We start from the raw sequence: 13,184 nt of genomic DNA on the forward strand, positions 1-13,184 counted from the left end.
GAGGATTAGTTGACAGGATTAATATCACTCTGCTGAAAACAGGACACTACAGTGAATAGGACCAGTTTAGACAAGCATGAGGACTTGAAACACAAAGTAACTGATAGTCTGGCTCCACCCACGTCTACTATAATCTTTTTACCAGGATTTCTAGGCTTACAAACATGTCATGTCTGCTTTTATCTGTTAAAAAATCTGTAGCATATTACGACTAAGAACAGAAACTTTCTTCCTCTGGTCCATTAATCCCCAAATATGTTACCAAAGAAGCAGGTCAGAAAAAGTGTAGTTCTGGGAGTATCTAAGTTCACACCCAGTGATTGATCTTTGCAGCTGTTACGAATATAACAATATTTCAACATACGTTACAGAAAACTTGGGAAATTAGGATGACTTTCTGTGAGTCTTACTTTGAGTGTGAGAAAGGTTAAGAGTTCCATGTTTTGCATACAGACACTTCATGTAGAAACACTTTCACATGTTTAAGAAGCAAGGGATACCAATGGTTAGCAGGTTTTTATGGGATAAAGAATCCCGATAGGGTGAGACAAGACCCCGGCTACTAACTTAAAATACAAACACGTCAAAAACATTGATTAAAGATTATTTTATTGATTTAAATGATTTATGTTTACAGTTTTTAAAAATAGTCCCACTGATTCTTTGTCACTTATCGTTCCATGGTGATGGATTCTTCTCTGCCTGTTGCGGTGGATTGAACATGAAACTGTCCTCATTCAGCTCTCCTTCTTCTCTGAGCTCTGCGGTTCACACACCTTTAAAAAGAAACTAATGTCACAACTTTGAACCCTGCTGCTATCATCACCACCGCTCAGGGTTTAACTTTCTTTGAAGAGATCACTCACCTAAAGTTTCTCTCACCTGCTCCGCTCCTTCATCATATTGATGGAGGGATCCAATATGTAAACATCATGATTTAGCAGGCTAACGTAAGCTAACGTTTTAGCCACATTGTTTACCAATATGATGCTAAAGGAAGCTAATGGTTTTACCTCACCTAACGGTCTATGGTGTCAACAAACAGAAGCTAAATGTGCCAGAACTCTTTTTCCATGGATTGATTTGACGTGACGTGTGATCAGTTTGACTCTGGAGTTGCTCATGTTAGTAAAAGTTAATAACCGCTGTCAAGGGGTTTTGACCAATCAGAATCAAGCAACTTACACAACAGGAAGATCAGTAAGACAGACGGTAAAAATGATCTATAAACTAATAACAGTGAGGATTTTACTGAGCACTGACTGTAGACTTGTTCCTCTAACCTGTGTGCAACATTTCACAATGAGTCAAGCAACAGTTCAGCCCTCTGAGGCTCTTTCCAGCCACTCAGAGTGAAGAAGAGCTCTCCTGTCCACCTGTTTTACTCTTATTCATCCATAATCCACATCTATGTGAAGTATGCCAGAGCGACAAGAGTTGGCACTCGGTGTTTACTGGAAAAAAAAGACATCAGCTCAAAGCTTTGTGGTCGAGTCAAATGCTGTTTGAAATGGGCAATTTGATTTTGGCATGAGCAGAGTCGTACATCAGAAGCCAAACGCTTTTATGAATCTGTTAGGCTCGTTGCAAATCTGGCAAACTGTGATCTTCAAGCAGAGGGGATCTCTGTAAGATATGAGCTGGTTGAATAGATTTAGACTGCGGATGCATTCTGGTTGAAGAAGACAGAAGATTAGAGGAGGAGCAGTCTGCAGGCTCAAACAGCAGTGAGATTGAGTTACAGGCAAACTGCAGCAGATTGGAAAAAGTTAATGTAAGGAGCAAAAGAACGTGGCTGAGGTTATGTTAAAGAAAGGCAGCCCTGCAGTGTGAAACAGACTTTAAACAGATTGGAGTTTGAGTAAAAACATCCAAAAAGTTTGGTATTTAATGAACATGAAGGGTGCACAGGGAGTTCAGTGTCTGATCACTGCAGGCTGAAACCAAACTGAGCTGCTCTGGAGAGTCTGTCGGCCTCAGCGCGGCTGCCCTTACGTTGTTTTGTTCATGGAAGAATTGCTGTTCTGTTGGAGAGCTGCTAATTGCAGGAGGTGAGAGAGGAGTTCCTGTTTGCGGAGGGCATTTCATTTTGTGCCTCATTGCTCCGCTAATGGGGGAGGGAGAGGGAAATATCTGTGACCTGAGCTTATTGAAAAAGAAAACTGTGCTCCTTTCAGTCCTCTCGGTGCAGCTGGGAGCTTGTGTCAGCTTGTGTTTCTTGGAAGTACGTGTGTCGAGGAAACAGAATTCATAGAGAGATTATCCCACAGTGATGTTCCTGCCCTGGACTTACTGCATAAGCGGGGTTTTGTGGTAAATGTTTGTTAATACATCAATTGAAAGTTGCCTTTGTGACTCCAGGGAGTTTCTTTGTGTGCAGACATTTGCTTGTGAGGAACATGTTTTATCAGGCTTCTCTTTTGCCCTCCAGCTTTCAAGTCGTTCATAAAGCCAAGTGTGAGCCATCAATCCTTCCAAGGCTCTCCTCTCTGTGTTAAACTGAAAGACACGATGTTTCATGCTCCTGACTGCACAGAGAGGGTTTCTCTGCTGCAGCTCTGTGATGTTACCTCATTCAGGCTGACAGGTACTTCATGTCCAGCTGCTCACTTACATGAATATTATTTGCATTTATTTATGTAAATCAGGTGGTTTCCTGGTACAGAGCGGAGTGAGGAAGGATTATTTTGTGCTCATCTTATCTTGAAGTTGATTATAAATTCAATGTTAACATGAGTGAGACTTTTCACTCTGCTGCCTGCTAAAACAACCCCGAAGGCTGGAGGTCTGGATGTGTTAGAATGAAACTGGTTTCAACGACATGTCATGTGGACAGGTGTTTTTAGTGGTTGAACTTTAAGGGGGTACTAAGCCAGGTGTTAGAGTGTAGATGCTGCAGAGATCACTCATATGTTGGGTTAGTGCCGTTTGAATTTGACCAATCTTTCCTAGGATTCATGAAAAGTTTAGCCTTTCATACGAGAGATCGTAGGTCCGATTTAAACTTTGATCTCAAGCTGTTGATTCATTCTCTAAAACGATCTCACTCTGCATAGTTGACTGATCTTTTGAGACCACTTTGATGTAGATTGTTCCCATTCATCTATTTTTTTTCTGCCTATTGAGTTTGCATTATAAACATTTAGGAAATGGTCCGAGGAAAGAATTCAATGTAGTGCAGAAAAGTTGAGCATTTGTCTGAGGTGGACACATTTAATAATAATAATAATAATAATAATTGATCTGATTTTTATAGCGCTTTTCATGGTACTCAAAGTGGCTTTACAGACAAATAAAAATAAAACCGGTAAATAAAACAGAACAAGGACAAAGGTGGGGCGGGGGTAGAGGTCATGTGTTGTATTCTTTTTTGAACAGGAAGGTCTTGAGGTGGTTTTTGAATGATTGAAGTGAGTCAGAGTTGCGGAAATGTGGAGGTAGAGAGTTCCAGAGAGCTGGGGCAGCGATGGCATAGGCTCTGTCCCCCAAGGTGCGGTGCTTGGACGCATCTTTGAGGAGGTCGGTCAGGTATGAGGGGGCAAGGTTACTGAGGGCTTTGTAGGTGATGAGCAGGATCTTGAAGTGGATTTGGTGCTATTTGGGGAGCCAGTGGAGGTGTTGAAGGATGGGTGTGATGTGGGCTCTGGAGGGGGAGTGGATGAGTAACCGGGCAGCTGAATTCTGGACGTATTGGAGTTTTTGGAGGTCAGTGGAGGGGAGGCCGTAAAGAATGCTGTTGCAATAGTCAAGTCTGGAGGTTATAAAGGCATGGTTGAGTGTTTCAGCTGGAGGAGGAGAGAGAAGATCTGAGGCGTGCAATGTTACGGAGGTGAAAAAAGGATATTTTGGTGACGTTTCTGATGTGTGGTTTGAAGGAGAGAGTGGGGTCGAGGATGATGCCGAGGTTATGGACCACTGGGGAGGGTGTGACTGTGTGGTTGTCGATGCTTAGTGAGAAGTTTTGGGTGGAAGGGAGGAGGAATTTGGGGCCAATGAGAATGATTTCAGATTTATTGCAGTTGTGTTTGAGGAAGTTGTTGCTCATCCAGTTTTTGAGGTCAGTGAGGCGGTTTGTGAGGGTGGAGACGATGGCAGGAGTGATGGTTTTTGTGGAGATGTAGAGCTGGTATCATCGGCATAGCAGTGAAATTGAAGTCCATGGTGGCGTATGATGTGACCGAGGGGGAGCATGTACAGGATGAACAGGAGGGGACCAAGCCTCGAGCCTTGGGGGACACCATGTGTGACGGGGTGGTATGGGACTTGCTATTATTGATGGAGATGTATTGGAGTCTGTCGGAGAGGTAGGAGCTGTTTGTTTTTTTAAACAAAGTGCAGCAGAAACAAACTTTGAAATAAACTCCTGAGGGACTTCAGTGACAAAACCAGCAGAGAAGACTGACAGGTCTTTGTGCATTGATTAGGAGACGGGCCCCTTGCTCAGATTAATCAATCAGACAAACATGCACATCATATTTAAGTTTTGCTCAAGCTAATTTAACTTATTTAATTTAGTGTACTCTGAGTTATTTTGCAAGAACTCCACTTCTTGTTTTGATGCACCTAACTCTTTAATATTGACCCAACAGTCGTTGTCACAGGGCATGTACATTTCCTTGCATAATTTTTGGAAATATGTTGAAAACTAGGGATGAATTAGTTTCTGTCAGCTTAAATCTTTGAGGGGAGAAGCTAAAGGTACATTTTAAAAGCTTAAGGATGCTTTAACCTCCTCTGATGTTCTGCTTTCTAGTCTTTGATTCATGGCTTCAAGGGGAGCATTAGTCTACTCCATCTGACCCTTCAGCTCACGGTTACATAAACCACAGACTGAGGCCCAGCCTGGGCTGCTGGTCCAGCTCCTCTCTGTGTCTGAGCCAGCAGTGATAGTGAATATTTATTGAACTTGGATCGTAGTATGAAAATACAAAACCTTTCATTGGTGTCATCAGCTGAGTCCAACATCTGGTCTGACGAGTCCCAGCCTGAGTCTGATCAGATCTGAGAGGAGAGTTTTCTCTTTTGATGTCTTTTGTTGTTGAGATGCATAAACTCAAACTCACTGTAAAGGAGTGTAGAGGAAGACATGTGAGATCTCAGTTTTTAGCACTTCTTTATCATGCAGTGTTATGTCTTCCAGCTCTGACCCACTTTCTCTCGTTGTGAGCTCATTGTCCTCCTCATGCCTGCAGTTGAAATCAGATCAAATGACGAAGGGTGGAGCAGTTGGACGGAACGTTTCTGTCTTTTCCAGACTTGGCTTATATTTTTCCTCAGTCGTCTCTGCTCCTAAATGTATTTCCAGCAGGTGAACGACTCAAAGATTGATGAAGTCAGAGTGAAATTGGCCCAGGCAGAAGAGGAGAGGAGCCCTGTCAGTTTGATTTGTTTTCTTGAAGTGACATCTTTCTTTGCCTCTCTCAGGATTTCTTTCCACAAATGATGTGAAAGAAAGCTGCCTGAGTCAACACAAGGATGATTTAACCTCCTCTTTTATCTCCAGTGTTGCTGACAGTTTTCATCTCCTAATCTTAATGCAGCCGCAAAATACCCCGACAGCAAGGGAGCTAATAAACCAAATGTATTCTTGCATTGCACGCTGCAGGCAGAGTCCAGAGTTTCATGGCCACTCACAGGAACTTGCATCTTTCAGCCCAGACATGGTTGAGATTTGGCCCAAGTTTGTAAAAGACTTGGAGTGGGCTGTCCAACGACTTGCTGGTGCAACCATCCATGGATGTTTTGGACGGATCTGATTTAGCACCTCTACAAGAAGTCTGTAAAGTAATAAGAGGTAACGCTTTGTCAACAGGGGGCGCAGGAAGCCACGACAAACTAAAGCTTTAAATGTACCGTATCAAACTGATGAATCTGTCTTTTACCTTTTATGCTGTCAGCTGTTAGGGAAACCCTGTCAGAAGCCCATCACCCCTCAGCTTATACAAAGATAAACAACTACTAATGTGAAGTTGAAGCACAGTCATCAGTCATTCACATCACCTCTGCATGTCCACCGGTCACTGAGGTAACACACCAGTGAGGTGCTCTGGGGAGTGTTTTCCCTCGTCGGGTCATTTTAGCGAGGAAACTGTGGGGGTACTCATGGAGATCAACTGCTCTGTGGTCTTTAGGATGTGTCGAGGCCTCTATCAGGGCGAGGAACTGTGCTTTAAACTGTGGCTATTTGACTTGGTCAGCTTTACAAAACTCAAATCAAAAACCGGCCACGGGGAGAGTGGACCGTACAAGGTGTCCAGAGATTGCCAATGTCCATCCAACTATGCAGTATTTTTGTACAACAAAAAAAGGCTTCTCTCAAACAAGAGGGAATGTCTTTGTGCCTTCAAATCTCCCGGTAAAAACCCATTCACCTCCCTCTGTGTCCCCCCCTCTTATCTTACCTGCCCATCTATATACACGTCACCCAGTGCAAAACTATCAACCTTTAAAAGTGAGTAACGAAATATATCAATAACACCTAAGGCATCAAAGTTAATCCCAGAATTACCTTAAATGAAATAACAATAAATTAATTGATCACGGTAAAAATAATCAAATATATGAAACAATGTAAATAGCTCCAACAATCACCTACAAATTAAAGCTGCTGGTGGTGCATGTGTTTCCTATGTTTACCTTGTAGCTGCTTTCCAACAGACTTCTGCAGACCAGGTTCACATCATGTTCAGCCAGTTCAGATCTCAGGGTTGAGAAGAAAAAAGAAAGCTTATCTCATGACTCAAGGGATGAAATATTAAACGTGTAATAGTAACAGTGCAGGTGTTTCATTTACAGCCTAAGGCCTGCCAGCTTCCACTCTCACATCTTTCTTGAGAGAATATCAATGTTATGAGATTATGAACAGTTCAGAGCCCCTTGAAGTTATACATATGGATCCAAAGAGAGGTGTTAAAGCCCCCTCCTGGAGCCACATGTACCACCATAAGACCTGAAGACATGACTGTAACATAATGCTTCCTGTATGGGCTGCTTTTTGTGGGATTGTATGTTCCAAACATGGGACATGATGCAATGTTTATTATTTAATTCAAACATAATCTTTTACATTGCTAAGAGTTCAGTCATAGTTGTTCCATATTTCAGTCCCACATCATCACATGGTATCGAGTGTTATACCGTCTGGGTCCCTCTGTGTCAGTTGGCTGCCTTCCTGTTTCAGATGACTCATGCACACCTGTGTGACTGACTCGCTAATAACCGTTTACAGTGTTCACACGTCTGGGTCGCAGTTCTGTGTGTGTTCATAGGAGGAAGCCCTGATTGTGAAATGATCCCTCTTAGTTGGAATGAGAAGGAGCAGCTCCATGTGTCACAGTCTGCCTGATAGTGGAGTTACTACGAACAGAGAGTCTGACTCAGGGTGACGTAAGAGAAGTGAACGTTCATGTTTTATTGATATTTGCAGACAGGTGTTCACAGAGCAGAATCTGAGGATGATAACTTCTTCAAAAGCAAACCTCAGCTGTGTTCTTCAGACTGAGTCTCTCTGTTCTCTGAGTTTTCTTAGTCTGTCACAGGGTGTGTGTTTTACAGCTGTCTTTCTCAACATTTTTGCATAACAGTGTCATAAAAGTTGAAAACACTGAACGAATTATCTGCCAAGTCTGAAATGCATATTCCTTAACCTCGCTGCACATCTCCCCTTTGCCACCGTACATGTCCCCTTCCTGATAAACACGGTGGCTCTGTTCTACAACTTTGGAAAATCCTGGAAGTCCGACCCGGGAATCATCAAAGCGTCAGAGGAGCAGAAGAAAAAGGTAAAGTTAAAAGTGGATCAGCCTTGTCAATTATCAGACAAGTCTTTTCTCCGCATTGTAACCTGGCAACACGTGCTCGTACTCCCTGTCCTCGACAGAAAGCTGCTCAGAGTTCAGTCGGGGGGGATCCCTGCTGGTAGATCCTCTGGCTCTCTGCCCACAGTCACCGTCGTCCCCCTCTCTGTCCTCCATCTCTCATTATCTCACTCTAATGGAGGGCAACAGCTTCTTTATCCTGGCCTGTGATTGATGTGGAGCTAAATTTAACCTGCATTGTTAGCACAGAGCAGCACTCACTACTGTTAAAGCTGGGCAGCCACCTCGGGATCAAAGGCTTCAGAGCTTTCCTGCAGAGGAGCCCCTTCCTCCTCCTGTTTCCCTCTCCACAGTTTGTTTAGGATTGTCAGACTTTTAGTTTATTTGCTCAGGGATAGGCTGTGAAAGCGGGCTGATAAACACAGAGGAGGGGAATAATTCTTCTCCGTGCAGAAACCAAACCCCAGATGAAGAATAGTTTGCCTCAGAAAACTGTAAATCCCATCACAGCTTTGGTCTCGGTTCACTGTAAATCAGCAGAGCCTCCGGTGTGATCGCTCGGCTGGAAATATCAGCCTCAGCCTGTGCTGTCAGTAGGTCTATTGTTGCACTGCCAAGTAGACCTTGGCAGGATGATTTCTCTGTTGTTCATTCATTTTTCTGCCATGTCTCTGTCTGTCTGCTTTTTTAAATCCTGTCTTTCTTTCTGGTTTCCTCCCTGCAGACAATTGTGGAGCTGGCAGAGACAGGCAGCCTGGATCTGAGCATATTCTGCAGCACCTGTTTGGTAAATTCTGACTTCTCTCGTACAAGACACGAATGCTGAACATAACAGCTTTAATAATGCAACTTTTTTTTTCTGCAGATACGGAAGCCCATCAGGTCCAAACACTGTGCTGTGTGTAACCGCTGCATCGCCAAATTTGACCACCACTGTCCCTGGGTGGGCAACTGTGTCGGTACGTCATCAACACATGCACCAAATAATCAGCTGATAAATAATCAAACATGTGCGCTCTGTTGTGTTTCAGCAGGTCCATATTGAAGCCATGTGTGTCCTGACACTGGGCTTTCCTTAAAATCTGCCTGTTCCTGTTGTGTACCAGCAGTTGACCAGCGACAAGCCTTTTTCAGAGAGTTGGATAAACTGGATTATCTTAAATTATCTTTAAAAAAAGAGATAATTATTTTTGAATTTTATTTTCTGTTATTTAGTACAAAATGTTTGGTCCATTTTGATTCATTAGTGCAATAATAATTCGTTAAAACTGCACTTCAGAATCTGCAAGATTTAGCCGTGGTTAATAATCTGACTGGTCTTAATTTAAAACCTTTCTACCTAAGAGCAGCTCTCACTGCAGATGTTATAAAACATGGGGAGCCAGCATGAAGTTACCCTTTGGTTTGCCAACTACTGGATTAGATTGGATTAGAAAATCTATTTCCCTAACAGGCAATTTGTTTTGCAACAGAAGTCCACACAAACAACATAAATAATAAACAAAAATGCAATTGTTTTTATGAATTAAATATGCAACTCCTATGGAAGTCATCGTGATAGTCATGCAGCGAGATACAATTATCTATCTGGATGATCATTTCTAGATGATAGACAGGAGACAGAGAGGAGTTAGGTGTGAGCAAATGCTACGTTCTCAGCTGCTACTAGGGATGTAAATTTCAAGTATTTTCCATGATCGATCTTTGGAAATGTTAACAATCTATTATCGATTAATTATTAAAAAAACATAATTGTTTTCCATGTCAAAAACAATGCCAAATGCGTTTTTTCCCCTGAATCTAATTTTCCTTCACAACACAGTGTATATAACTGACGATATTGAATATCTACGGATCGTATTGAGGTGTTCAAAATGTTAAACATGCTGAATATCAACATGTGGAGCAGGCTCATAATATCTGCAGACATACAGTCATAAAAGTGAAGGCTCAGACTTCAACAAGGGAACTGAACAGAAACATATTTCAGACTTGCAGTGTCCAGTTTTCTGTCGACTCGTTCTTGTTGAGAGAAATAAGCATGTGAACGTGGTCAGGTGTCAGCCGGGAGCACAACCGGATCATAAGCAGTCTGGCGGCGGAGAAAAAAACGTGTGGAGACCTGTCACTCAGCCGCAGCCCCCAGCTGAGCGTCTCCGCTGTGAGCAACACCTTCAGTCAGCTGATTCACATCGAAACATGCTTTAAACTTAAAACACCTCCCTGATAGCTGAACTAAATATGAGACCACATGATGTTTGTTCCATGTGATACAAAATCAAAACAAAAAAATGTGTTGGAGTAAGTTCTTAACAATCAATTAATCAATACTCGATTCATTGTTTACACCCCTAGCTGCTACTAACTTGGTCAGCCAGGTGGATTTGTAAATCATGGTAACTGTTATGTTATAGGATGCTAATTTCAGGTAGCTTTAGGCTAAATGCATCACATGAAATGTACTCAGAAAAAATGAACAGGCTGCTCCTCGTAGTGTCCTTAAGTACATCTGAATACTAAACGAGGATTTTCACATGTCCTCTACTTGTATACAGTATGTAACATCTCACACGTACGATCCAGAATAATCAGAGTGTCAACATGACAAACTGAACCTGAATTACAACAGAAACACAAGAAGACCTAGTACGATACAGGGAAATAAAGCTGGAGCAATACGTTTTGAAAGAAGTGTCTGTGAAGTAGACAGGAGACGGTGAGGGGAAGGAAGGAGCGCAGGGGGGCTCAGCTGGTCAGGAAGAAGCTTTAAAAGTGGAAACTGTCTGAACAAACAACAAAACCAGCCTCTCTACCACCGAGACCTGAGGCCTGGAAAAAGATGTAAAAAGGTCCTCTGGAGTTTTAAAATATCAGAAACGGAAGAGTTCATGGTTCAGTTCTAGGTTTCTTTGTATGACATGTCAGGTTTTACAGAGTAGATATACAGCTGGGGTTGTAGAAAAGCATGCTTCTTCTATTTGTAATCTCTTTAAAGGTTCCTTTACAGAGTGGAAAGTACAGACATCTTTGTGCAGGATGAGCATATCTGTTCCTGAAGTGTGCACATTAGAGAAGAGTCAAGGAAATTATCCCTTTTCTGTTTTCTTTATTATAATTGTGGATCATTTCAGTAGATTGTCTGCATGATGTTTGAGAAAAGCTTGTAAACCCAAAATATCAACCACAGTGAGAGAGTGCACACCAAACTGAGCTTGAGACTACTAGAGTGTGAGCCTCCGTTTATCTCTGACAGCATGTCTCCTGGTAGAGCCTCTCTGTACTGGTCTACACTGTAGTTTTATTTTCAGCTTTGAGTTCACCATCATGTAGACTTGCTTGACAACCAACCACATAGCCCTGATCACACCAGCAGTCCTCCTCTCTTATCTGCACTAATGTTTAGCTCCTTAACTCTGTCATCTGCATGAATTTGTATAAGGAACAGTACCTCCATTGCACATGTAGTTTTAGCGTTGCAGCTATATGATGTGTTATGAATGCCGGCCTCTGTTTAGCTATTTGGTGCACAATTTAGCCGGCCTGATATATCTTAAATGTAGCCATAAAATTTGGTGCTGGTGCAAATTTTCAAGATGAATTGTATCACCTCCATTTAAAGCTTTAAATTGTTGAATTCAGGCATTCCCATCCTCTTTGACTTAATATGTCGAGTCTTTTTTTGCAGCTAACATGTTGATCTAAAATAATTAACATGTCAAACATCTACAAATATGCAGAGGACTCTCTGATATAAAGAGAAAACTAAAGTAACAAACCGACGTGACGAGAACTGGACCTGATAATCTCTTCTCTCCTCCACAGGAAGCGGAAACCATCGCTACTTCATGGGCTATCTGTTCTTCCTGCTCTGCATGATCTGCTGGATGATGTACGGCTGCATCTCCTGTGAGTACAACAACCTTTCTTTGAAGCGTCCTTTCTGTGTTTCCCTCTTCCTCTTTCCTCTGCTCACTCCCTCACTTTCTCTCTCTGTCTCCCTCAGACTGGAGGATCCACTGCGCCACCAGTTACGCCAAGGATGGTTTCTGGCTCTACCTGACCCAGATCGCCTCCTGCTCTCCCTGGATGTTCTGGATGTTCCTCAACAGCGTCTTCCACTTCATGTGGGTGGCTGTGCTCATCATGTGTCAGCTCTACCAGGTCTGCGTCCACGGATTTCCTCTTACATGTCTGAGTTCTGTGTGAGTGTTTACGCCTCAGTCTGATCTCGTTGCTTTCATGTTTCTCAGATCGCAGCTCTTGGAATCACCACCAACGAGAGGATGAACGCTCGGAGATACAAGCACTTTAAAGTCACAGCCACGTCCATCGAAAGCCCCTTCAAGTGAGTTTTCTTCTGAAGATTGTTTACCGCTGAACAAACTTTCTATAAGTTAGTCTTCAGAAGGGATGAGGTCGTCTTATGATCAGGCTAATTCAGCGTTATAAAAACACACGAGCTGAATCAGTGCAGGCCCCTCTGAAAACAAGAGATGGTATATAAATATGAGTCACTGCTTCATCACAACAGGGAGAGTTGTAACATTTACCCCCCTTTATCTTCTTTACACGTCCACAAAATGTTCCAACATTGCTGCTGCATGTGAGCACAGAAAGCTGAATGTTTCCCCCCTCACTTCATCTGGACTTTTCCCTCCTTAAGTAACATTTCTGCAAGAAGTCAGACGAGCTGATGTGTGAACCCAGCAGGGAAAAGTCAGGAAAAGTCAGAGCAGGAGAGTTTCTCTTCTTTGTACTCTTTACTGCTCACCTCAGTTGTCTGTATTATGCTTGTGGAAATGTCCTTGGACATGGTGCATGTTGTAGAGATTAAACCACAGAAACACTCCCCCTCCTGCACATGCTGCACAGTACTCCCTAAAACCTGAATCAAACAGACTATATCAAGTTGAGAACATCTCCTGTGAGGTGCACATCCCTGAAAATCTCAGGACCAGAATCTCCTGATATTATCTGCAGTGTCCGAATGAATGAATAATTAATAGAGGGACAAAACATCAAGAAATACAAAATTAATCAATTAATATTATTATTATTAATAATAATAATAATAATAATAACAATAATAGATAAATAAATTAAAATAAAGAAAAATATAAATAAAAAAGATATATAAATACTACTACTACTTACTACTACATAATAATAATAATAATAACAATAATACAAATAATCATCAGAAATAATAATAATAATTGTTATTATTATTACTACCATCACATACAAATTAAATAAAAATAAATGAATAAATAAAATAAATAATAATAATATAAAAAGGAGGAAGTATTTCAGTGGGCAAGTAAGAAATTGATACAAATGAAGAGATATAATACTATTACTACTACT

General features: G+C 41.9%; 1 protein-coding gene across 1 annotated transcript in view; it reads left to right on the plus strand.

Moving 5' to 3' along the window:
• Positions 1 to 13,184, plus strand: part of zdhhc17 (zinc finger DHHC-type palmitoyltransferase 17) — a 46,356-nt gene that overhangs the window by 29,840 nt on the left and 3,332 nt on the right. The window contains exons 11-16 of the mRNA XM_034673430.1: positions 7,657 to 7,781; positions 8,542 to 8,604; positions 8,683 to 8,776; positions 11,640 to 11,723; positions 11,821 to 11,978; positions 12,068 to 12,162. Coding sequence (XP_034529321.1) covers positions 7,657 to 7,781; positions 8,542 to 8,604; positions 8,683 to 8,776; positions 11,640 to 11,723; positions 11,821 to 11,978; positions 12,068 to 12,162 — 619 coding nt within the window. The remainder of the gene's footprint in view (positions 1 to 7,656; positions 7,782 to 8,541; positions 8,605 to 8,682; positions 8,777 to 11,639; positions 11,724 to 11,820; positions 11,979 to 12,067; positions 12,163 to 13,184) is intronic.

This window comes from Notolabrus celidotus, chromosome 21 (genome assembly GCF_009762535.1).
Source record: "Notolabrus celidotus isolate fNotCel1 chromosome 21, fNotCel1.pri, whole genome shotgun sequence".
Classification (NCBI taxonomy): Eukaryota; Metazoa; Chordata; class Actinopteri; order Labriformes; family Labridae; genus Notolabrus; species Notolabrus celidotus.